This window comes from Molothrus aeneus, chromosome 3 (assembly GCF_037042795.1).
Source record: "Molothrus aeneus isolate 106 chromosome 3, BPBGC_Maene_1.0, whole genome shotgun sequence".
Lineage (NCBI taxonomy): Eukaryota > Metazoa > Chordata > Aves > Passeriformes > Icteridae > Molothrus > Molothrus aeneus.
In genome coordinates, this window is record NC_089648.1 from 52,289,517 (window position 1) to 52,315,878 (window position 26,362).

Genomic DNA, 26,362 nt, shown 5'->3' on the forward strand with positions numbered 1-26,362 from the left:
AAACCCAACAAAACAGGACAAAGATGAAATTAGTTGCAAAGCCCCACTGTCAGGAAACAAGGCAGGCCTACAAAGAAACTCATTTAGAGTTTTCATACAGTGAAGAGGATGTCTCAAAAGCAGTATTTTGAACAGGCATGCGATGGGGAGGGGGAGGAATATATTTGAACTTACAATCTACAGATAGCCTTTTTCCCTCCTCAGAAGATGCACAATTAATATGATACCAGGCAGTTATGGCCTATTCCTATCCCAGAAATTTTTAACATGCAGCTGTGAAAGCTTTACTATTCCCTTATAGTTACTTTAACATTAAGTATTTTTTTTTTATAACATAAAACATTACAGCCACAAAATAACAGAACCACACACAAAGTAAAATAGTTTGGCTTCCACTCAACACAAAGCTCTTCTCTCTCCTTTTTAATGCACCATCACAGCTGTGGTCACAGATAGAGAGTAGCAAGAGAGCAGGATTCCACACCTTATGAAACAAGTTACAAGTGACCTGTAACCAACAGACCAGGTCAGCTGGTCTTTGCTTGTTGAGTGCTGTAGAGAATATCAGCAGCAGTGAGTGAGAACAACTCACAAACCAAAGATCTGCAAAACAACCAGTTCAGAGGTGCTCGTTACCTATTCAAATGGAGCACCGTAATTACAGCCAAGCTGCACAGTGTTCTCACCGTGAAACTGGTCTCACACGTATTTAAGAAATTATTTCCATAAAAAGCCTTGTCCCAAATGTACTTCAACAGTGCAAGAGAAGCAAACCACCCTCCACATGCCATTGTGGGCCAGCCTGCTGTCCTGCCAGTCAACTCAAGATGAGTTCTGCAGTTTGTTTGCCTATGCTTTCATTGTCTACTTTTATTTGTGTCTAAGTTACCTGGTTAAATTGAGGCTTTCATGACTCATTCTGATTCCAAAGCTAACACAGGACACGTAAACCTGCTAAGATAGTCCTAAGTACTAGTTCATTAAAATTTAGGAGCTTTGTAATGCAAAGAGTAAAAACAGATTCCATAAGCATTTATTTTATGTAGTCCATATCAAACATTTTCACACACTACTGATTTTTAATATATCTCTTGTCAATGCTATTCTACCTCACTGGAAGGTGACACATGCTATAATTAAGAAATTGACATATTTAGAGCTCTGTAAATCCCATGGAAGCCCTTTGGAAGTTTTGCAAGTTTCATCCTACCTTTGATCTTAGTTCAATAAATTTAGGATACTGGACCACACAGTCTCTAAGAAGGTAACTGCATAAGCTTCCCCAGTGGCAGAATATGGCTGCAGGCACTTGCCCTTTCCATGTCACATGTCAAGACAGCTGATAAGTGTACATATACAGCTCCAGGGCTTCCCAGAAACTATGCACACACTATTCAAGAAATCAGCCAGGCAAGAGCTAAACACCACTCCTAATTACTTGGTCCAGCCTACCTCTAGCCATGAAAGAAGCTGTAGGCATCACCAAGCTCTTCTCATCTGCCATTATTCTTTCAGGGGGAATAAAGGAGCCCAACTCTTCCCAATTACAACAAAATACATATCATAGGTGACACCTGAAAAAAATATGCCCAGGACTACAGTACCATCTGTTTCAAAAACCCCACGGGCTTTGCAAGAGATAGACTAATGAATCACCTTAGTGGGCAATAAGCAAGTTATATGTTCAGTAGGTGGGGTGATTTTTTTTCCTACTAACAATAAAATACATTTACAACTAGATTATTAATATGAACACACAAACAGATCATGCTTTACAACAAAATGATTTTTTTAATGCATTAAGACTGATTGATTGGATGGTATTTTCCAATCTGGCAACCTATGAAATTTTTCATGAATTACCTTTCCTAAGATATCAGTGAATATTTATATTGATTTCTTCACAATAAATAGTCTACTATGATTACTCTAAACTCTAGATTGTAGGTTCTGTTTAAAACTTTTACATGAGTCACAACAGCATCTCTAGTTTTGAAAGTTCACTTTCTAATATCCCCTCTATGTAGTAATAGTTGCAATACATTACATCACTGACATAACTATATTCTATTCAACATACAGCACACACCTTCTCCCAACCCCCAGCTGTGCTGCATTATTAATAAAGACATGAAAAACAACAGTTCCAGATAAAATCCTTCTACTATGTCATAGATATATTCATGAATAATGGCAGTGGAACCATCTTTGGAAGGTACTCTTCTTCAAGAAAAGATCACAAACCACTTGAGATTTACCATGGCTTGCAAACAACTTCCACGGATGACAATTCCACAATCTTCCTAGGAAATTTATTTCAGTTCTCATCCATACTTGTTCTTGGAAAATGCTCTTTTCTCCTTATGTCTACTAAGCTCCAATATGAATTCTTCCTCCTGCAACTTAAAAGTCATAATATCCTGTCACATCCTAAACGATGTGGAGAACTATTTTTTTTATCATATTTCTACATAACCAAAGGAATAAATCTAACTCTCTCAGCATCATCCCCTGTGGTCATCTCATTTCAGGGGTTCCATACTGTTGTCTCCCTATCACAAAAGTTCCATACCTTCTTGGTGTTTCTCATGGGCAGCTCCTCAGAGCACTGACTCTTTCTTCTTCACAAAGCAGCCAACTGACTCCAGTTCCCTTCTCAACCAGCCACCCCACTCTTCTATAGCACTCTTCTTCTCATTGGTTACAGCTGTGGCCTGGTAAAGTCAGGCCTGTTCCTAATCTTTGATAATTGGCCCAGCTGCAACTCCTTAGAGGTAAGATTACTCTCTACACTATCTTTATTTTCTTATATTCTATCTCCCTACAATCCCCTCTGACTAAAACAAACCCCAGCATTTTTTAAGTTATCTGAGGTCATGAGAGGGAAGGGGAGGAGAAGGAAGAAATTCTTGTGATTAAGAAAACTGCCAGTTTTAGTGATGAGTTCTCCATTTTTGAGAGAAATAAAAGGGAAGGTGTTCAGGAAATTGAAACAAAAATATTCAAAACATTTCTCAATTTAACAACCTAACCTATCAATTGTTAAGAAAGCAAAGCCAAGGAAATACAGTATCTTCCATTATATTGCCTGCATCACTCCACCATCAGGACTATTAGGAAGGAGAGTGAGTTCTCCAGTAAAAGCAACATGCTCAAGTAATTAAATACATGCCACTTCTGATCTACAGTAACAGTTTACACTGATGCTAGCAGGATTTAACAATTTTTGTACACATCATAAGTATTGCCAGTGATGTCTTCCAAATATGTGAATGATCTGATCTAATCTGGTTTCCGAATGGATTCTTAAAGCCCTATTTGTCATAGTTCAGTGCCCCTCATTAAGAATAGGTTTCTTTTTAAAAATTTTGCATTGTTGTTTTGCACAACACAAAGCACACAACTTGTTGAATTGCTATCCTGCATCCAACCAAGCAATGCTGCAAAGAGAAACGTACTATTCTGAAGGGTATGGTTTGACTATGTTAGTCCTACTGGCAGAATACAAACTGAAAACAAAGATTCTGAAGAACAATTTTAAGTATAAACATGTGAAAACAAAGAAGGTTGCAGAAAAAAACCCTGGGAAGATACCATCTTTAGATACAGTGCCTCACAAAAGATATTTCTGGTTGTAATAAACAAGACCTTAGAGCTGGCCTTCAATTTGTAGCATGAATTGTGCTAAACACCACATTTCTAGAACACAACTACATGTCAGATACCTCTTAGTAAAGGATGTAGTTTGTCCCCAGTCAAAAAGGAAAAAAAAAATCTTGCATCTCTCAGTGGCCATTTTCTCCTTTTCATGTGTCAAACTCCACCCTACAGATGTACCTTTATTAAACTAATGACACAGCTGTGTTCACAACCATGAGATGAAAAGACAGATGCAAATTACTGGACTCAAGCTCTCCCAGCAGACAGCCTCATGTATCAAAAGTCACAAACAGCAGTAAAATTTAGTTGATGTCTTATTAGAAGAAAAAGATAACTCCTCTAAAACTCTGCTGTCATCAAATAAAGAAAAAGGTTTGTTTGTGGGTAAATTTTTGCTTAAAGAAAATTCCAGAATTCCAGTGGAACCTGCCAATACAAGAATCCATGGCATTCAGCTACTTTAACAGGACATGCTCCTCATTCATTTCCACCAGTGCTGCAATCCCTTCAGTGTCCTGTGGGTCTTTACTTTAAATGAGGGCAGTCAGTGGCACAATATTATATGAAGGGTCAGTAGTTCTGAAATGCACTCACTCCCATTGCTCAGAAAGACAGCTGGACATAGTGACCTTCAGAACAAGGTTCGTATTTTTTCCCAGGCTTTGTGCAAGAAAAATAAACTCAAAATGGCAGGGAGCCCTCATAACTAGCTGAGGAAGCAGCCAGTGCCAATCTTATTGCAAAAAAAACCTACTCCAAGTCAGACTGGAATAATAAATAACAACAAACAGCAAAGCAAAAGTAGTTTTGCTTCTCCATCCTGACAGCTGTTTAATATTAACTCGGTTTTGTGCCTGCTGACCAACAGCTGAAAAAATCTCTACTGGAGCAAAAATTTTCATCCAGCATGTCTGTCACACTCATGCACACACCTCTGAGTTGTCTGTAGTCTGATCAACACCTGACCCTCTTACAACTGCTACTTACAGTTAAACACTACTTTGATGTATTTAATCTTTTTTCATCCATACTAGACCAGTGCTGTCACTGGAGAACCAAGCTGAACTCCTCAGTTTCCTCCACTGGTAAATGAACTTTAGTCCACTTCAGTCAACACAAGCTGTCCACTTAAAAGGTAGAGTCGTCTTACAAACTGAAAATAAATTTAGATCTATGATATATGACCAAAGCTGAAGCAGTAAATTTTCTGCAACTTCAAAACAAAACAAATTAATATTTAATGCGGATATATAAAAAGCACAAATGAAAACTGATTGTCAGAATCAGAACACAGGAATTATGTTGGAAATAATGATAAAAAATGATAGCAAACAAGAAGGTTCTGAAGCACTACAATATGAAAATCTAAACCAGTCAATATAGGGCTGGTGTAATTATCAAACTATCTGCATTACATTACCTTGTGAAGAATAGTGTCTTAAGCACATAAAATGGTCACAAAATGGAAAGTGTAAACACTAAAAACCATTATGTCATGGACCTTGCTAACCTACATTTGCTAGGAATTCCACGTCATCAAGACCTAGGCAGTTTCACTGGTCACTTTTGTACACCACATTTCACACCTGATGTGTACTTAAATCAAACAGCTGCACTTATGCAACTTGCTTAGAACTTTGACTGAAAAGGAGTATCAGTATTTAGGGTTACAAAGTAGGGTTTGTATTTTTATTCCTATACAAGCAGCATTTAGCCACACTTGATCAAGTATTCTGTACAACACATTAGGTACCAGGTTAAAAACTGGTGATGCCTCAATTCATCTTGTTTTATACAGTAGAGCAGTACCCTCCTGTGCAGAACACCCAATTCCATTCATTCACAAATGTACTCTGTTGCCTGCAAAGAGCATCTCCCAGTTTCTTCCAGTAACTACAGTGACTAATTACCCAGCTGAGCAGAAGAGGCAGTGATGACCCTTTTATGCTCTCTGAAAGGACTCAGAGGAAGAAGCATCAATCCACAGAACGTAACAGTAAAGAACAAGCACATGCAAGGCGTTAGTACTACAAGAGAAGTGAAGATAATGATTTGGGAGAGAGTATGTGGAAAAGAACAGAAATAGTGCCTGTTTGGGAGCTTACTGGTCTAATAATCACACACAGAAAAGCTATTCTAAAACAAACTGTAAGACTGCTACATTCAAGACTGCCAAAAAGAAATAAAACGCCAGCATGCCTGTAGAAGGTAAATTTGATACTCTTCTGCCAGGCTCCCCTTCTTCTGTCATGCGCCTTTTAGTTTAAGACCTCCACCTCAAATGCCCCCAGAGGATCCTGCTTCCCTTACACCTTTAGGTGGGACAGTTCTGGAGATGAACTGAAGTTCACACAAACATGATTTCTGCATAATAACACTGTACAGAACTCGAGATTGCAGACACTGGAAGGCAAGTGGTGAATGAAGCAACTTAAAGAGTTTTTTCATTTATGCTGCCTACAGCCACAGGTGAAAGCAGCCTAAAGAGCAGAGCTTAATTCCCAAAACCAGCTGTGCTACCAAACTCGTGGTTAGGCTGGCATTGCTCAAAACTGTAATTTCAGTGGAGTTCTGCCTTGTCCTCAGAGAGGCATACCCAGCAGAGGCACAGGTATCAAATTTTACTTGTTAAAAATCAAGTTCTTGGCAAATGTCAGTACTTTTATGAAGACAACACAACACACACCTCTGAGAGACTGCCACAATTGCAGACTCCTGCCTATGAACAGCCAAGAGTCAGAATAACCCACTATCTCTTCTACATGTAACCTGCAAGCCAGTGTCCCCACTCTCACCATTATCATACTGGAAGTCAAAAAAAGAGCAGTGCTGGTCAGAGCTACAGAGTTTCCCTGTCATGAAAGATTAGCACAAGAGAAATCAAGAATGGTAAAAAAAGGAAAGAGTATTTCTGGACTGAAAAAAAAAACCAAAAAACAACACAAAAAAGAATTTGAAACCCTGAAGCATTACCAGTATAACTGTCCATTACAGCTCTCTTTTCTGACCCACTCTTAAAATAAATATATAAATAACCAAACTCCAAAGGAGTCAAATAACAAAGTTCTTTCTATGCCCCATGCTGTCATTCCTAGCATTCTTAACTCTGCACCTATGAAGCAGGACTGTCAGCATTTCATCACGTCTTGTCAACATCTTGTACCTATTCACATCTATTTTTCATATGCTTATTTCTTACTTTCAGGCTCTGAAGTGAGAGGGATGATGATAGGACACAACATGCATAAGAGTACAGTCCAACCATATCTACAATACTGGATGCAGTAACAACTGAAAAATCCAGCACCTGTATCCAAAGTTATTACTGCCTTACCTATAGATATTAACTAAATATGGAAACAAAACAACTTTCCCTTGAGTATACAAAATTTATTTCCAGAAGCAAATACTACAGCAGTTCAGTTCTTCTCTGCTTCTCGTTCCCCCTCAACCCCCAACTCTTCTGCATGGATTGAAGAACCTTCCAAAACTGTCCATCTTTTTTCATCAGATTATGAGGACAAGTATAGCTGGCCGAGGCTTGCCACTCATTCTGAATGAATAACAGAACCATGCAACTTGTATCTGTGGGGATCAACTTCAGTAACAAATTACACGCCCCCTAAATCTTTCACCTTTACTGGGCAGTCAGAAATAACACTTGCAATAAAGATGAAATTAAAATATTATTATATGTGACAGTATTATTTCAATAAAATGTCACTTCTCTTGTATTGAACTAAGAAGCAACAAACTTTTGATCTCCTTTTGCAAAAGGCATTTCTTTGTTGCAACAGCAAGAACTAGTGCCAACAACTGTTTATAAAAGTTTCAGAACAGAAAATAAAATTACTTTCACCAAGAACAGTCAACCACTGGGTAAATGCACCTTCAGACTATCATTTAGCAACCTGAACTTTTGGTTAAAGTTTTCTAGGACGCAATAATAGAAAGTTATGTGCATTGGGAAGGGCATGTTTACCTTTCAATCGAGCTGGATATCAGCCCGTAACAGTTTCACTTACTGGGACTCAAGTATGTCAGTTGTTTTTCACATATCAGACGGTTTGGATTTTCACATTCATAGTCAGTTGCCTGTTTCCGAAACTCTTCTCGAGTATGAGCTGAGTAAAAAAGCAAAATTATTTTACTCCACCCAGTCCCTGTAGGCTTTCCTCTGCAATGTCGCTCTGCCCTCCAGCACACTACTTGTGATACACTCAAGTACTGGAAATGAGACTCCAGCTTTCAGAGGCTAGTATTAAAAACAATGCACAGTGCAGCTTGATCCTAAAAGAGTCTGTGGAGGAAAAAAACCCATATTCTACTCTAAAGATGAACACTGATGTCATCAGTGATGAGAAGTCTCAGAGCCTCCACACCTCAAGGTGAAGACAGCCTTCTGAGCTTTGGGCCTTGTAAAAGAATGATTACCCTTTCAAGGTCTTATATTGAATTATATTAATCTCTGTCAGATTTCAGTCCACAACTTCTTCCCCCTCTTCTGCTCTATAGACAATTCCTTCTGCTCTAATTAGCTTGAGGTGTCTTGTTTAACAAAATCATTTCAAAGGCAATGTTTTAATCACACTGTGAATAGAGACATACACTCCAACAGTCTCTTGCATGCAGCTGTTCAGATTTCCATTAACTGCTTTATGGTCCTTCCTCCAACCTCCTAAGCTGAAAGCTTCAACATTTACAGTAGTAAACAAACCAACAAAATAAAAACCCCACCTAAGCAGGCAACTAAATGGGACTGTGAAGAAACATGCTATTCCCCATGTTGTTTGCTATCTCAGCTGAAGCTGGGAGAAATAGCAAGGATTGACAGTACTCCCATCCTGGCTCAGTTTAGCATAGTTTGAGCTAACTCAGCTGTTTTTATAAAGACTAAAGCCAAGAAGTATTCATGGAGCTTTCCACAGGCTCTGCTATCAAATGCAATACAATGCACTGGCTCTGCAGTCTGGAAATGGGGAACACAGACTACCCAAGAAAGTACGCAGGAACACTGCTTCACTTACTGCCTGTGTTGTGTTACAAACTGGATGTCTTTAAAAAAAAACCCAGAAAATCTCTAAGACATGAACAACTAAGGGGTGCTATTTGAAAGATGCTGCAATTCAAGTTCTACAAACCACAACCCAGTTACTTCAGAAATAAAGTATGGTTAAAAAGTCCAAACTCTAGATTTTCATTAAGCAACTAAGATGTTCTGTTTGCACCCTCAGAGACGCCAAAGAGCCAAGACTATTTAACAAGTTTCCTAAAGTTGGGATACAGTTCCAAATCACAGCGGAGATGATCTGTCAACCTCCTGCCTCCCACTAGTAATAATATTTTTTCTGAATTTTTAGAGATTCAGCTCAGTGATCTAAAGCAGCAGAAAGTTTTTCTTTGTGTGGGCAAAAGGGAAGGACAGTCTTTGTGCAGGAAGGGAACTCCCTGAAGTGGCTCACCACTGGGTGGGGAAAATAGCAGAGCAAGACAAAAGAAGTGACATCTCAGGCCTGGAGAAGGGAAGAGGTGGGTCCATCCTTTTCAGCACTCTACAACCATCAGATTTATCTTCCTGCAATGGAGACTTGTAAACAGAAAGGAAACTGGGATGCTCCTATAAAATACTCTTAAGTTTTGTTTGAATTCTTGAGCAGAATGTCAACTTCTGGCCTCTCAAACAAAGCAGGCAGATCTACAGACATGAAGTTCACTGTAAAAAAAGAGTGCTTTGGATATGTGGTATGGGAAGATGTCCCCTGTGGCTTTCACCATCCTTAAAGAAACAATTCTGATAGCTGCTATGGGACATAGAGATTCACATATATTTTTTTTTTTCCTTCAATAAAATATACTCTGCATCATTTAAGCTTTCTTCTTTTATTATTTAATTCCAGCTTTTAATCCAGAACTGGACACCTGCCTTGCTGGAATTATTTACACATTTAATTTTTTTAAGCAAATCACCCTTTAAAGGGAGCTTGGACTAATCTGACATATCTAGGATGTTTTCCATTCCCCAAAGATAACTAATCCAGCTTTAGCAGCTTTTCAGACAAGCCATTTCATTCATATCTAAGAGTTTAGAAGCTGGAACACACTATCATTTAAGGTACAGAAGCTGATCTTGTCAAGTAGCAGACTCAAGGAGGAAGCTGAACCTGCAGGACCTGGAGGACTCTTTGACCTGGCTCAAGCACTAGGAGAGAGACCACATGATTTCACGTAGCTGCACAATGATTTAAGCAAACAATGCAGATTACAGGGAAAAAAAAAACATATGCTCATGTTTTATGACTAGGGAAAGGGAAAAATTAAGTCTTTCAACTTTGCTGCCTTCACACCCCTTCTACAGCAACAGTGATCTTAGCCTATTGAAGGTGAACAGTGTCTAGGAATACTGATGGAAGGAGAGAAAAGTTTACAAAACCAAGACTAAGATAAAGATATAACACTGCTGGAACAACTGTATACAGAGACATTCTTCTGTATGAAATTTATTAAAACTTAATGCTGTTATTTATAAGAAAAGAAAATACTAACCACAATTCAGCAAAAGCCACATGAATAGTAGAGGGCGAAGCTTGATGAGGAACAGCAGAAAAAAACAGGAAAAGAACCTCCAAAAACTGTTAGAAAATGCACTTTGAACTGAGAAAGCCACATTCAAACGTGAGAAAAGAGAAGGGTCAAAAAGAACAGCTATGACTTTCACTTTCGTTAGACTGAGACTTTAGGTTCATATTTTATGACTAGATAATACTGAAGTTCTCTTTAAGTATGCAGGTGATAAATGAGTCATCAAAACAAGATTAAAATTATCTTGCTAGATGAGAAACATCTTGCTTTGCTGTGTTATGCTAAGTTCTCTGATTTTCACAGATAACACAGAGCAGCTGAGGTAGAATAGGAACTCTGAAAATTCGGTCTAACTTCTCCAGATCAAAGCAGGGTCAGCTAGAGGAGACTGCTCAGGTCTGTATCTAGCTGGTTTTCAGTGTGTCCACAGTCTCACTGTGGGCAACCTATGCCCATGCCAAATCATCCTCACAGCAAAAAAAAACCCCTACAAATCAAAACAAAACAGGCAAGCAACGAGATCAAAAAAAAAAAAAAAAAAAAAAAAAAGAAATAACCAAGAAACTCCACCCTTCTTTCTTCTGTTTTAAAGGTAATTTATTTTGTGTCTTGTCATTGAATACAACTGAGAAGGGTCCAAGGCTCTTTTTTTCCATTCCCTCTCCCCAGTCAGGTACTTATTAAATAGAATTCCCCCAAAAGCTTTCTCTTCTCCAAACTAATGCACTGAAGCAAATTAGAAGTGAATATCCTCTTTTAACTGTGCACTCCAATCTTTGGTATCACCCCATGCAGCACACTTCATGAACTCGGGTACCCTGACTAATGACAGAGTTTACTTGCTGTTCCCACACCCTGTGCCTCTCAGCCCTGGAAAGAGTTCAAATGATGTTAAATAATAAAAGTATTTTAAAAACTGTATTTTTTCCTCATATAGATGCATTATGAGCTTCAGCTCTAAGGAAACCACACTCAGAAGAAGCAAGTTTATTAATGAGTTACAGTGCTAATGAGAGACAAGTCACAGCTATTCTGGCTTTTACTTTTCTTCCTAGTACTTTTAACTGCACTACACAGTACCAATTAAGGAATTATAACTCTTCCATACACTGACTGAACACTAGAAAACCCTTTTTGCTAATAAAAGTGTTTACTAAGGAACATGCATAGATGTGCCATGAGAACCCACCCCATGTGCACAAACAAGCATGCCAGCAAAATTTAACTACAGGCTGATCTGACACTTGCTTCTGTGCCTGGAATGATGGCACTTGTAACCACCAGTGGGGTACCTCACAAGTGCAATGGACATGCAAGACCAGGACTCAAGCTCCTGATATACAGACAGTGATACACAGTCCAAAAAAGAGGGGATACAACATTTATCAAAATCAGAGAAATTTTGTATTGGTACTTCTTTTGCAAGGTGGTGGGAAGAGGAGGCTTCCAATACCTGACCACATTTTTAATCTACATTCATGATTTGTAGTATTATTCCAAGTATTTATGTTAAAATACTAATAAACTCTAATATATCTGTTCCTTGCTCTTAAGAGCTGATATATATTGATCATATGTACAAGAAACATATACTAAAGCCTTCAAACTAATTTCATAGGTTCATTCATTGCAGACAGTGTAAAAACATTATCTTGCACTTAAACTACAAAATTCACTTCAGATTTTATGTACATCAGCTTATGAGTTCAGTTTTTCTGTTTTCAACTTGATTTTCAGTATTCTATTTGATTTGTTTCATAATTTTTTTTTTAAATAAGAGCAAAATTTTTAGAAGCAGCTGAACTGACTGCATATTTACTACAACAAATGCACACTGCCAGTATTTACTGCAGTAAGCAACTTCAGGGTACAGCAGGGGTGGAAAAACATAAAACAAAACCAGCTGTGATCTCATTAGCCAAGCTCATTATGTAAGACCTCATTAGGCACCATCCCACATTAATGTGAATAAACCCTATGGACCCTAATGGAAGTGATCATACACAGAATTGTATCATCATATATAATCATATATAATCATCATATATAATCACTGGAGCACACTGTCAACTTAATAGTTGAAGTTCTAGGATCCATTTGGGTAAGAGCTCCACTGATGCACACTGCAAAAAGCCCCTTTGCCTATTCAGTGCAGTATGAGCAGGAGCTCAAATACAAACAGAAACCACACAGTAAGGGACAGGGCGTGTGTTGCCCTAAATTGAAACTTGAAAACAATTTCAGCATCCTTCCATAAGTATGTTTTATGTTAGTATCATTTAGTACTTCTGCAACATGAGAAACAAACCATTTTATTTGGGGCTATTACATACAGGCTTCATCTTGGTTTCTCAATTTGTCTCTTTGCTTTGTAAAAAATTTACCCACTTTACAGTTTTGTATTAAGTTCTGAAATACAAACGAGCTGCAACTATATGAAGTTTAATAAACTTTTGGTAGTTCCACCTGACTTCAGGGATTTCCCCCCTTTCTCCATCAAAGAAACTTTGCCACATCAAAGATGAACTGCACTGCTATGTGCAAACTTTTACTAGTAGCTGAAGTGATGATCAGCTAATGCAGGCTCACTTTCAAGAATAACCTATCAGAATAAGAAAAATTTCCTAGATAAAGCTGTTCAACTTTTTAAGCAATTTTTCAAGATATTCCAGTATTTTAAGCTAGTGTTGTAGGGTTTTTTGACTGCACAATTTTGAAACAAGCATACAGCTTAGAAAGTTAAAAATATTCTCAGATTTCTCCTCTTCTGCAGCAATTTTCACTTTCTCATTAATTAGTTCATGTTTGAGTGCTACAGTCCACAGTTCAGTGCTGCACTAGAATGGAGAGACCATTTCCATTAGAAACTTTAGTTTGCTGGGGCTTTTAACTACTTAAAAAGTAAAACTTAGGTGTTAAAATCTATAAAAAACCCCAGATATTTTTGATACAGTATTTTGCCATCCCTCCCCCTGCCCACACTGAGAAGAAAATTTCTTGGTCATCCAGATTCACTGAAATACTTAGTTTTGTATGAAATGCCATTTACAAAATAATAATGCAACATGACAGCTATGACAAATTAAATCATATAGCAACAAAAGTATTTTTGCATAATTATCCCAATTTTCAACATGAAATTAAAGAATACTTTATATGAGCCTAAACATTTAACGTGATTCCTGAGAAACCAGCTTAAACAAACAGCTGAAAAAGACCATCTTTCCTTTAAAACACAAATGAAAATTTCTGCAGAGTTGATATGAGATGACTTCCAGATACCCACATGACAATACCAGTCTTCCAAGATGAACAGATAGAGATTTCAATAGTGTAAATTCATTTAACATGACACTAGTCTCCAAAAGGTACATTTTATACCTTTAACACACATTCATTCAGACAAAGGGACAACAGTACCTACTCAAGGAAGGACAAAATAAAACAGGCATAATAGGCACATATCAATAATAGAAACCTCAAACTTTTCAGTGATAAATTAAGATAGATTGTATCAAACACCTGTCACAAGATTACAAGTCATATTCTAGAGATTCAAGATGTAGAGAAGTATTAGCCATCAGCATTTCTTAATATTTGAATATATATATACACACATGTATATACATACATATATACATGTATCTATATATACGTATATATGCGTGTGTATATGTGTATATATATATATACATATAAAAGAAGAACTAAACTATTAAAATTACCTTTTTCCCCCTTCTCTAGAATGAATATAAAATATTAAAATAGTCCAGGTAAGGATTTATACCTATTTACAAGACTTATTGTGAGCCTAGAAATCACCCACCAGCTAGCAGTGACTGAATTTCCCAAGGCTTTGGGTGACAAAGCTGACCATTAATGTTCACACTTCAAAGCTACACAATGATTTCCTCGAGGTCCCCAAATGATATAGTATCTGAGAAGCCAACATCCCATTATATCACTTTAGTCCCTATTTTTATTTCCCTGTACCTCCACAAAGAAAAGATGGAAATATAAGTAGAAAAAATTTTAAAAATGTTCAAAACTTCTACATGAAATGGGAGATAAAGGCCATCAACTAAGCTGAATGCAAAAAAAAAAAAAAATCCCCAGCCAAAACCAAAACAAAACCACCAAAATCCAACAAACCAAACACCCTCATAAAGAAAGAAAAAAAGCTGTTTTGGAAAGTGGATTAGTGTTACAAAACCATTAAAAGTTTCTGCAGTTGTGGGGAAGTAAAGACACAACTTTTAAAAACATCCTTCCTTCTGTTATCCTCACAGAATTTTACTGTGAAAAATGAAGCACTTAATCATTGTCCATTTCCACGTAAATAGACCTAGCCTTGAGAAACAGAAGTGCATAACCTAATATCAAATGCCATGAGTTAAATTGAAATAATTCTGCCCATGAATTATACCATACAATTCATCCAAAGGAGGTTTACAAGTTTATACTGACATACCTGCTCAGTGATGCACTACTTTTGAGATATGGTAGTACAAAACTACTCTCTTTTGGCCAGGGAGAAACTTCAGCAGACACATTTGCTCAGATCACTGAGAAACTTAGGAGATTCTTCTTTTGTAATGAACAAAAGTCCCTCATCAAGCAAATGGTATTAGATATACTTAGTAGATGGGAGATATTTGATTCTGACAGTTAACATTTTCAGGGCAATTAAGAGCAAAGAATAAACACTCTGCTTGGAATGCATACGGCCCCTTAGACATCATTTGCTCAATACAAAGCGTAAACCCTAAAGATTAGACTTACTCTATTCCATGTCTTTTTCACTAAGTTATCAGAGACGTGTAATACGACAAAATAAGGAACAGAAATGTTCTTCTGATTTAATTTTAATGACAGGATTTAAAAAAAAACCCAACAAAGTAAAACTGGGAGAAAAGGACACCTACTCAACACTGCACTCACCTATGTCACCATGTACAACTAGGCAGTGACTGCCTTCCATGTAGAAAAGGATGCAGTTCTCTTGTTGGATAATAATTTTAGTTTATATACTATGATTTTTGCTTTAAAATACATTTTGACATCTTCAACTAGAAAAGCCCTATAAGTTTAGAGCAGCCTCTAACAGTTGAAGTTGGATTGGTAGCACTTTCTTCTAAGAACTCATAGTTTAAGGACACGGTCATCAGGAGGCACAAGCAACTTACTTGTCTTAAGAGCAGAGGAACGAAGATAAAGGAGGTTATCATAGGAACATTCCATCTACTTGGCATACAATGTCATGCTAAGAGACCACCACTTGCAGGAGCAGAAAACACCTGCCATAAGATGAGAAGGGTTGTGGATACCACAGTGAAAATGCTCAGCTTACTGACATCAGTGTTTACACACAGAGGTTTGTTGCAGTGAGCAGCAAGTTACACCACTCCACCACAGAAGTTCAATATTGAACAATCCACACATGGCATCAGAAAGTGTGACTCATGACTGTCCTCCAGTCACACCGGTTTTCAAAGTGGGAGGCATGGAGCAGGTTGCCAGCAACTGCGAGAGCACAGAAATCAATGGTTTGTACACACGTATGCACATAAACAGCCGCAGTTTAAATAATTTTCCAGCATACATCCTTTGCAAGAAAATGCAATTACACAAATGCTCACTAAAAAAAAAAAAAATTTAAAAAAATCAAGTGTTAGTTAGCTCAAAACAAACAAACTAAAAAACCCTCCAGCTTGCTGAATCAGTGCAAGCGTCAAATGGTATCAGAAGTGATAGAGCTCTGATTCACATTTACAGAGAAAAAAGCTGCACTGCTTCAGCCCTTCCAGCATCCTACCATCTGTTTCAACCTTCTTCCAGAGCCACTCACCCTGCAAATAAGTTGACAGAAGAAAACATGACTCTGCCGGAGTCAATTCAGTTCAGTTGGCATCTTCCCTTAAATCCACGTTTTATGGGAAGTTTAATTTGCCTGCCTGAGCTGAAGCAGCTCAGGTGCAGACATGTTCCTTCCTGCCACCTGCCCAGCAAGGCCCAAGAGGAAAAGGAGCACCCAGAGGCAACTCACAGTAGCAACATGGCTGAGGTCATCAGCCACCTCTCTATGACTCGTGATCTTGTGCATCCACATGAGATTTGCCATTTAATGACAATACATTTATTTCACAAATCCTGCTGTGTTAAATGTGTCACTCAGGCCCCATTTTGCTTTCCTGTAACTTACAGAAACAGGATCCTAAATGGCCATGAGCATAAAAGGCTCTTATTTCTTTTCAAAATGTATACCTAGCTAAGTGCAGCAAGCATGAAATATGTTAGTTCTGCCTCTATTGCACAAATAAAGAACTTTACACACATGTAAATACAATGGTTCAACTGGCTACACACTGCAACAGATCTGCCCTTCAGTTACAGATGCTATCCTTGCTCTGTGGAGAGGTAATTTGTTTTCTAAGCTTTAGATGCAGCTACCTTGATAAATGAGTGCTAAGTAGTTTGGAAAAATATACATCTCTGTGTACTGGTGCAAGGCAAAGAAAAAAACCAAAATGTAACACAAAGCCAAATGTACAAGAAAAAAGAAGAAACAGCTAAATAACTCAAGGTTAGGGTTAGAAAAAAGTTCCAAGGTAAAGTAACATACCCAAATTTCAAAGACAAATTCAGTAATTTGTGGTGTCTCATCTTGAACAATTTAAAATAGGCATAGTTTTTAAGAACAGCTCAGCACAGCATCCCTCTTAGGACCCATAAGTGTTTGCAATCATTCAAATTACATTTAATAAACAAGTTACAGAAATACAACTGCTTGTTATTTGCAATCTCTTCCTTTGGAAAGGGAGGGAAGCAGGACTTATAAATATTTTACCTGCTTGAAAATTCAGGGTTTGTTGTTTTTCTTTTAAGCAAATTGTGGCTTATCTCTTTGAAAATGAAAAAGAACAGTGAAATGATAAAAGGAAGAAGTGGAGATGCACTTGGAGTATATAAGAGATAAAAGTCAACAGAGAGAAGGGAATAAAACCAGCTGAAAGCAGGAGCTGGAAAAAGTAGGCAGGAAAAAAGCACAAAAGCATAAATATAAAGAAAGAAAGATTACAAAGGCATGACTCAATGTCAAAAGCTATACAGGTCAAGATGTGTGACATACATTTGCTTTTGGAGACATAGGATTTGCTGACTCTGAGAAATGTATATCTTCCCTGAAGAGTATTCCAAAGCACATGAGATACAGCTCTGGATGTATGGATATCAAAAGTAAAATAGAAGGGAGGGAAATCACACTGAAGGAACAAACAAAGCCAAAGTATAAAGGACATGTCAGCATGTTTATGTTAGCACGATGCTTTCCAAGGAATTAGCTGTCAAAGTAATCTTTCCTACTTCCCCCCTTCCCAGCCTGTAACCGGGGAATTACCTGAACCATGAGTACCCATTTTCAGGTTTCCAAAACCAAAGGGAACAAAATAATTTATTTTCAACGTAGCAAAAAAAGAACAAACATTTCCAAGAACATACAGGTCACTTTCTTCTTCAATGGCAGTCTGACCTTACGTTTCAGGGCACACGTTCATTTACAAACCATTTGCTCCACAGGTACATAAAGGATTGAAAGACGTTTCTGTCATATTCAATAAATGGCTGGTTAATGAGGAACACCATAATCAAATCAGCCAACAATGGCAGTGACACTTAACACTCAGGATGTTATCACTGATCAATACACACTACTATGAACAGACAAAAGTAGAAACTGCTTGAAAGTAACACTCTTCAGTAAGAGACTCCCCTCTTTCTAACATAACATTAACAAACCCCTGCAGTCTAACTATCACAGACATACTGAACACCATTCTCACAGTCTTTAGACTGGGGTTTTAATTTGCCTTCAGAGGATGAGTAATAATTTTTCAATGCAAGGGCTTTCTAAAGACCAAAATCTACCTTATCATTATAAAAATGAAATACCATTGTCACCTTCTACTTTGATTTTCCTTAGAAGTGCAAGTGATACAAGAGTGACTCAAGACCAGTACACAGAGAATTTATATAGTTCTGTTATATAAAGTCCAAGATTCCTCCCTGCTTCAAGACTGTCAGTAAGAGTAAGCACCAAGTATATATGAAAATCCTTGACTAAAAATCTTGTCAATCACAGATGGTTACACTGCAAATATTCTCAAATACTCGATGGAAGTTGCAGAATTCAACTCTGGTAGAGCATGTAGCTCACAGTGATGAAATCAGAACATGAACAGCTAGCAGCTCGTCCTGTTTTAGAAGTTCTGAATCAAGCAGCTGCAAAGAAAATTTATCTCTGAAAGATCAAAGGGTTAAAACATATAAATAAATTGCAAATGGTGGCTTAATAAATCAGTTTTACAATCCTGATTACAAAACATTATACGTTCAATGTTCTGGTATCTGCAGGAAGTCCAGCAGGCTTCAGAGGCTGCGCTGAAGGTGATGAGACTGCACACAGACAGAAGTGTCAGCCCACACAGAAAAGCTTTCCAAAAGCTTAATCATGGCAAAGAGCAGAGAGTAGCACCCAGTCCTAATGCAATACTATCACACTATTAAAGGTTACACCTTTAATACCCATTTAAAACCAGGAAAGTAAACACACTTGCAGTGTGGATACCATCATTGTCTGTGTTACTTCAACTACTCAAATGATACTTAAGCTGCTTCATAATGTCTGCAGGAGAATTTACATTTAATAAATCCCTCTAAAGTAACCTGGAGCCCACTAATGACAATTCATCTACTGAGCTCACATATACATTTAGCCACTGGTTACCTCCTGAGCATTTTTACCTTCTTTACTGCTACCACTATTGTTAGGATGTTCTGCATTTAACAGGTACAATTTAGGGTTTGTTAATGTCCTTATCTTCTGGCTTGAAGACACCAAGTAACGAATGACCTTTGGTTTTCAACTGTACTGCTTAGCAAAACAATTTCTGGAGGCAGCATTGAAGCTTAGTTATAAATAATAGTTTTTATTGCAGAAAAAAGTAATTTGAAGATATTTTACTGCCACAGGTCAAACCACAATAATTTAAAGCAGGTAAAGGAGCACTACTAACCCTTTACGATAACTCAATTATTCTTATGGGAAGTATTTTAGCTGTGTGAACTTCTTTGTACTTGGTACCTAAATAAAAGTAAGTAAATAAAAGTTACACAATATTGCTCACATCAAGTGCCTAATTCTTTACTGCCATGTGTAGTTAACTACTACAACATAAGAGCAAAAATCAGTATATTTGATTTGCTGTCACTGTGTGTTCACTTTATATAGATGAAAAGGACTCCAGAGCTACAGAGAAAAAGGCCCTAGAAGGATGCCAGAAGCTTACCTAAAAAAAAAAATACAGTCAAAACCTCCAAAGCAAATGTAACTTCAACTAAGACTAAACTCCCATACAAGTTATCACAAAGAGAAAGTAATGCTGTTACCTAGTGGTGGAAAGTTAGGTACATGCAAAATTCTTGAGCTCTTTTTTTTTCTCCTCACTTCAAATTCTCGTTTACAAGCTATTAAGAAGATGTCAAGAGAAAAAAAAATAATCATGCCCAATTAATAAACTTAGGAAAAATACTGCTTTTCTTGCCTTGGTCAGTGACTCGCCTTTGTCACTGACCCTGTGACAAAGGGTTAGTATTTTTCTATGTACCAGTTTTGATTCTCAGAGCAACTGACAGATGAGGAGCCTCATAATTTCCTGGTCATCCCAAACCTGCTGTTTTACACTCCTCTTTCAACACCAGCAAGTGCTGGAAACCTGTGGTATAAAAGCAACTGCAACTTTAATTCTCATTAGTTTTCCACAGAGTATGATAACCCAAACTGTATTGTGCACCCCTCAGCATCTTATCAGATGGTATTTTCAATTATATAGATCAATATTGGTGGAATTCTCCTAAATAAAAACGTTAGTGCTGCTTTCAGCCAGAAAATAAATATCTAGAGGAGGACAAGGGATATATGAAGACTTTAAAGTCACTTACTCAAACGCAAAGAAGAGTCCACTGGTGACCAAGATGAGAACAAGAGTCAGGTAGAAGACTCCAGTCTGTCGAGCCATCATGATCCTCCCATTGCAGAAGAATTTGTTTCTTCCAGGAAAAACCTCCCATTTTCTCTTGGGAACTGATTTCTTTTTCTTATGGGGAGACTCCATGGGAGACGAAGAGCTGTGTGTGCTGATCTGACTGTATTCACAGTCTTTCATGGGCCCACTACCACCTCCAGGAGTCATCAAGAAAGAGTAAAATGTGGGGAGAACCCCACCAAAAATATATACAAATATATATGTGCAAATATTCTTCTGACCAAGAGAGCCCTCTCCACCAGCCCCAGTTAATAAAAAAAGCAAATAAAACGATGAAAAGTCTGCTACCAGACTAGCAATAGGTGTATCATGCAAACACCACTTAACTCTTCAGAAACCAAAGCTGTCATATCAGAAACGCTTGAGAGGGATCCTTCCTTCCTCCACCAGTTATAAAACAGCCACGTAGGACAATCCTTTTAAAAACAACTTATCACAAAACAGGACAAAAAGAAAAAAAAAGAAAGTAATGATAAATCAGTTAGGCTCTCAAAAAAAAAAAATCAGTCTTTTTACATCAAGTTTATTTTCAAATGGGAAGGTTTTTTCCTTCCCACGCACACCCTGAGAATTTTCTCCGAGGGTCAGAAGGTTGGTCAAGGCAAGTTTTAGCAATCGAGTCTATCATTCATAGAGATTTGTTATAATCCTCCTTTGCGCAGCAGATTCCACTGCTAAAAATGACCATTCCTAAGACGTTCCCTCGAGAGACACGCGAAACAAATCATTAAGGGGGAGGGGAGAGAAAAAAAAAAAAGAAAAAGAAAAAAGAAAAAAGGCAAGTAAGGAACCAGGCTGCAACTCCAGCTTCCGAAGAACACTTGAAGCTCTCCTCTTCCCGAAGCCGCAGTCCAGCGGGATGCGGCCGCCGCTCCGCGCAGACCGAGGGGCGCAGCGCTCCCCTGTCACCGCTCCACAGCAGGGGATTCTCCCGAGCCCGCGGCAGCCCGGGGCACGGCCGCTCGCCGACAGACACCAGCGCTTCGGGAGCGGGTCCTCCTCATCCTCCCTGCCCGCGCCTCCCCTACACAACAGGTCCCCGCCGCCGCCTCATGCTCCCCAGCGCCTCGGCCCCGCGGCAGGGAGAGTGGGAGGCAAGGGACACGGAGGCTTCTCCGCCGCTAGATCTCTGCCAGCACTTCTCCCTCCCCGCACCATCCTCGCCGCCCGGCTCAGCGCCGCCGCTCGCACCCCGCCCCGCCGCAGGCTCTCGCCCACGGCCCGCGGCGGTGCCGGGCCCCCCCCCGCATCCCGCCCCCTCCCCTGGCGCACGGGAGCGGCTCCCCGCCGGCGTCCCCGGCTTCGCTGTGCTCCGGCCCCGCAGCAAGGTGAGAAAAACGCCCGGCTTCCCCTTTCGCGAACCGGAAAGCTGCGACTTTCTCTTCACCCTTCTTTACGAGCCTCTATCCAGGTTTCCCCCCGGCAGCCAGACCCCGAAGCAGCAGCTGCCACCACCTCTTCATTTTCAGGGGGAGGCGGTAACCACCGCAGCGCCGGCCGCCCGCCCGCCCGCGGGAGGAGCCGGCGGGGGACGGGACCACACAGGCGCGCACCCTCCGCCGCTCTCGGCCGGTCGGTCACTCAGCCGCTTCTCGGCGACAGGGCAGCAGGTCCCTCGCACCAGCCGGCCCGGCCCGGCCCTCTCCCCGGCCACTGGAGCGCGGTGACTGCACTAACTCTTCTCCATCGCCACCTCCCCGCAGGTAGCCGCCCGCCGGCCGAGCTGGAAGCGCAGGGCAGCGAGCCGGGCAGCGGGTGTCTGCGCTGGAGCCCCGCTCCCACTGCCGCCGCCTCCCGCTCAGCCGAGCCGTCCCCGACCCACGCTCCGCTGAGCCGCGAGCGGTGTGTGCCGCCAGCCCCGGGCGGCAGCCGCGTCCTGCCCCGCTCCCACTGCCGGGCCGAGGGCGGGCAAGTCCCGCCAGCGAACGGTGGACACGGGGAAGCCCCGCCCGTGCGGCCCGACCTAGCGGGATCAGCCCCCGCCCCGTGCGGGCTCGGACGCGGCGCCCAAGACACGCCCCTCTGCCCGCCGGGAGTTGTAGTTTCGCTCAGTTGTAGTTTTGCCGCCGGAGGCGGGACGGCGTCGCGCGGGACTACAAGTCCCAGCATGCCTTCCGAGCCGTCCTGGCGGGGCGGGACCGGGCTGAGCCGAGCTGCACCGGCGGCTCTCGGCGGGCGGAGACTTTCCCCGGCCTACCCCGCATCCGTCGCCCCATGCACTGCCCCACTTTTCCCCGGGCAGCAGTACGTGCCCTCCCCCGCCGCGGAGGACCGCGTCCGAGTTTGTCATTCAGTCAGGCCGGAAGGCCGGCGCTGGAACCCTCAATCCGTCCCGTCGGGAGCCGCGTCGCCCCGCTGCGTTCCGGGTCAGCCGGTGTAACTCAGAGGTGGTTCCTCTCCTCTCCCTCTCCTCTCCCCCCCGCCCGAAGCGCTCGACTGCCCCGGAGCTGGGCCAGCGCGGCTGGCCCTGCTTCTCCTGCGTGTCAGTGCTTCCCTGCTCCAGTGGCGGCATCCACATGCTCCATTCTGCTGTTGGAATCACAGAGACAGCTAGGTTGGAAAAGACCTTTGAGATCATCATGTCCAACGTACGAAGTAACACCATCTTGTCAACTGGACTATGGCACTATGTGCCACATCCAGTCTTACCTTAAAAACACTTCTAGGGATGGTGACTTCACCACCTCCATGGGCAGTCCATTCCAATGTTCAGTCACCCTTCCTGTGAAGAGCTTCTTCCAAATGTCCAACCTAAACTTCCCTTGGGGCAGCTTAAGACTGTGTCCTCGTGTCCTATTGCTGGTTGCCTGAGAGAAGAGACCAACCTCTATCTGGCTAGAAACTCCTTTCAGGTTTTTGTAGGGAGTGATAAGGTCTCCCCCGAGCCTCCTCTTTTCCAGGCTAAACAACTCTATTTCCCTCAGCCACTTCTCCTAGGACTTGTGTTCCAGACCAGCCTTGTTGCCCTTCTCCTTACATGCTCCTGATCTCAGCATCCTTCCTAAACTAAGGGGCCCAGAACTGGACACAGCACTCAAGGTGCTTCCTCACCAGTGCCAAGTACAGGGGAAGAATGACCTCTCTGCTCCTGCTGGCCACACTATTCCTGATGCAGGCCAGGATGGACATTGGGGCACACTGCTGGAAGTACAAGGTTTGTCCACCAATGCTGACATATTCATACAGACCCTCATTGTGTCCTGACTGCACATCCCAGGAAGTACTGCGCATCCTGGAAAGGTATGAGCCACAAAGGGAAAGCTTTCCTATAAATGCCATCCTGCACCAAGGCCTTCTCTCACATGGGCACTGGTGCAGGGGTGCCTGCAGAAAGCCCAGGGAGGCTCCCCACAATTAAGGCAGAACCACTCTCAGAGCTGCTTGCTGTTGTTTTTGCCTTGTACGTTCTCCATATGCATCCAAAGAGGAGCTATGGAGCTGGTGACAGGTCTGGAGCACCTTATGACGAGCAATTGAAGGAGCAGGGGTTGTTTAGCCTGGAGAAAAGGGGGCTTGGGGAGAGTTCACTGCTCTCTATAACTACCTGAAAGGAGGTTGTAGCCGGGTGGGGTTGGTCTCTTCTTCTAAGTAACAAGCAACAGGACAAAAGGAAATGCCTCAAGTTATGCCAGGGAAGGTTTAGAGTGGATATTAGGAGAAATTCTACACTAGGAGTATAGTCAAGCATTGGAACAGGCTGCCCAGGGAAGTGATGGAATAACCACCGATATGGTGCTTTGGCACATGGTGGATTTAGCAGTGCCAGGTTTACAGTTGAACTCAATGATCTTAAAGCTCTTTTCCAAACTAAATTATTGTATAATTTTATGTTAGCACTGGCATAAACTAGTGCTAACAAAGATTCATTTTGATTCATCTTTTACAGTTTTGCAATTTACTAGCAGAGCTGTGTAAGCTATAGAGAATGAACTAGTTTGGGACATGCGGTAGGAATCAATACAGTTCAAAAAAGCCACAAGCAAACTGAGCAAACTTTTGTAAAAAGCTGGGGAAAAAAAAGTTGGTTACAATCACCTGCATCTCTCATGCCTGAATGTTGTCCTAGGAGAGACAGCAAAAACACGTAAGGATGCAGCTGAGTTCTCAGGCAATGTGTTTTCTGTTTTCATAATTTAATTTTGAATTTTGAAATGGAATATTTATCCCTTTAATACAATAAGCTAATTCTTTATCCATAAATAGTGCCTGATAACAAAGGGACCATGGAACAGACTGACCAACACTGGGTAACTTCCCCTTTCTTGGAGGAAATGAATTACTTTGGTAACCAAATTACACACAGAGTACCCTGGTAGACATTCTCCTGGTGATTCTACAATCCATTTTATTGATACACAGAAAGAATTTTGGCAATGTTAATGACACATGGGAAAAATATGGGGGGGTTGTCTCCCTCTGCAAGGTGTAAAGAGGTAGGCCTTTGGCAGCAGGATGTAAAAATAGTTTCTGATATCATCTCTCATGAAAATGCATTGGCAGCCGTTTTCCACACATATAATAGATGCTGCTACATTATTCCTTCCCATCTCTCCTCCTCCTCTTGTAGTGCCTGTTGTCAGCAGTTTGCCTGCAATCTCATAACTTAGATATCACAGCATTTTTTATTCTTTGAAATGGTCTTTATAAACAGCTAATAACTTTTCTTTCTTTCTTAATGAATACAGCACCTATGTATTCAGAAGGCTGCTGACAGATTTTTTTTGGTTCACTGACAAGCATTTTTAGTCTTCATCAGGTTTCTATTAGCATATTGCTGGAGCTCTGTCTTCAGTGCTTTGACAATATTAATGACTGTATCATGTCAAATGGCACTGTTCTCTCCTGAGATTACGGAATATTTTAGACATTCACAAATAGAGCTAATGGTTTATGCAAAAATGTCATTGTTGACTTATCTTCACAGGTAGCACTCAGGCTAATTTCAGAAACACTCTTCAAAAGCGAAACACTTGTAAACAATACCAGCACCTCATTCAAACTGCTGTCTCATGCCACAGTATTTCCTTGGGTTTTAAGGCGTTGTAGTTGAGAAGTCAACCTCAGGCATATTAACTGAGAGAAATATGTAAAGGAATTTGAGGAGTGCTGGGAAGAATAATTCTAAAAGTCAAACTCAGAAAACAAACACACTTTTATTTTCAATAGTGAATCTATTTTGATTCTACCAGGATCATCCAGTCCTACACGTTGTACTTTTCATGATAGCCTATTTTAGTCCCTAATCAGTACTAGTATTGCATTGGAATTTAAAGTGTTATCCTTAAAATAAAATACGTGTTATCTTTAAAATAAAAGATATGTTATCATATCTTTTATATCAATACCTCTTTGAAGGTTTTTTCAAAACAATTTGAAAACTCCCCTACAAAAGGCACTAAATATCAATATTTCATGTGATTCAACATTATCCCTCAAAGTATTTATTGTTAATTCACATTAACGAAAATTGGTTTGAGGCACTAAATAGTTGAAATCTAACAGTAGGTAGGACAAATATTCTCCTTTCAAAAAACTTTGTAGGTTCATGTGCTGCAGTATGTGCTCTTCCGATTTCTTAGCTGTGACTTAGGTTGATCTCATGCAAAAGATGAATATGATGCAGCAATGTTACCTAGCTTAAAAGAAACCAAGACAGACCATCTTTCTGTTAGGCAAAAGCTAATGAAAAAGCTGTTGCTGCTGAAAATTCCTGTCTCTTACCCTGTCTACAGTGTGGAGGTGTCACAAGGGCAAGTCTTGTAACAACAGGGAAGATAATTTGCTCTGATGACATGTCACCTTACATTTATAGAATATCTGTTAGCATGCTTCATGGCAGAATCTGCTTGAATGTGTTGGAAGCAGTATCAGGAAAAGTATTTAATTGATTGAATAAACACAAAGTAGCGAACTTCAGCATTTTGGACATAAGTCTCTGTACACCATATATCCAGCACTGCCAAATTGCTTTTTGCTTCCAATCAGAAAAGGGGGCTTATATAAACAAATATGTAAAACACTTG

The 26,362-nt window shown here is 40.4% G+C and overlaps 1 protein-coding gene across 6 annotated transcripts in view; it reads right to left on the reverse strand.

The window, feature by feature from the left end:
• The window catches only part of ZDHHC14 (zinc finger DHHC-type palmitoyltransferase 14), a 94,881-nt gene extending 73,359 nt beyond the window's left edge, over positions 1 to 21,522 (reverse strand). For 4 of the 6 annotated variants that reach the window (XM_066546930.1, XM_066546934.1, XM_066546933.1 and 1 more), the window contains exon 1: positions 20,236 to 21,518. In XM_066546930.1, the coding sequence (XP_066403027.1) occupies positions 20,236 to 20,486 (251 nt within the window). In that variant the 5' untranslated portion in view covers positions 20,487 to 21,518. Of the gene's footprint in view, positions 1 to 20,235 lie in introns of all 6 variants that reach the window. The other 2 variants (XM_066546932.1, XM_066546931.1) reach the window with 1 other exon arrangement.
• Positions 21,523 to 26,362: the final 4,840 nt, after the last annotated feature.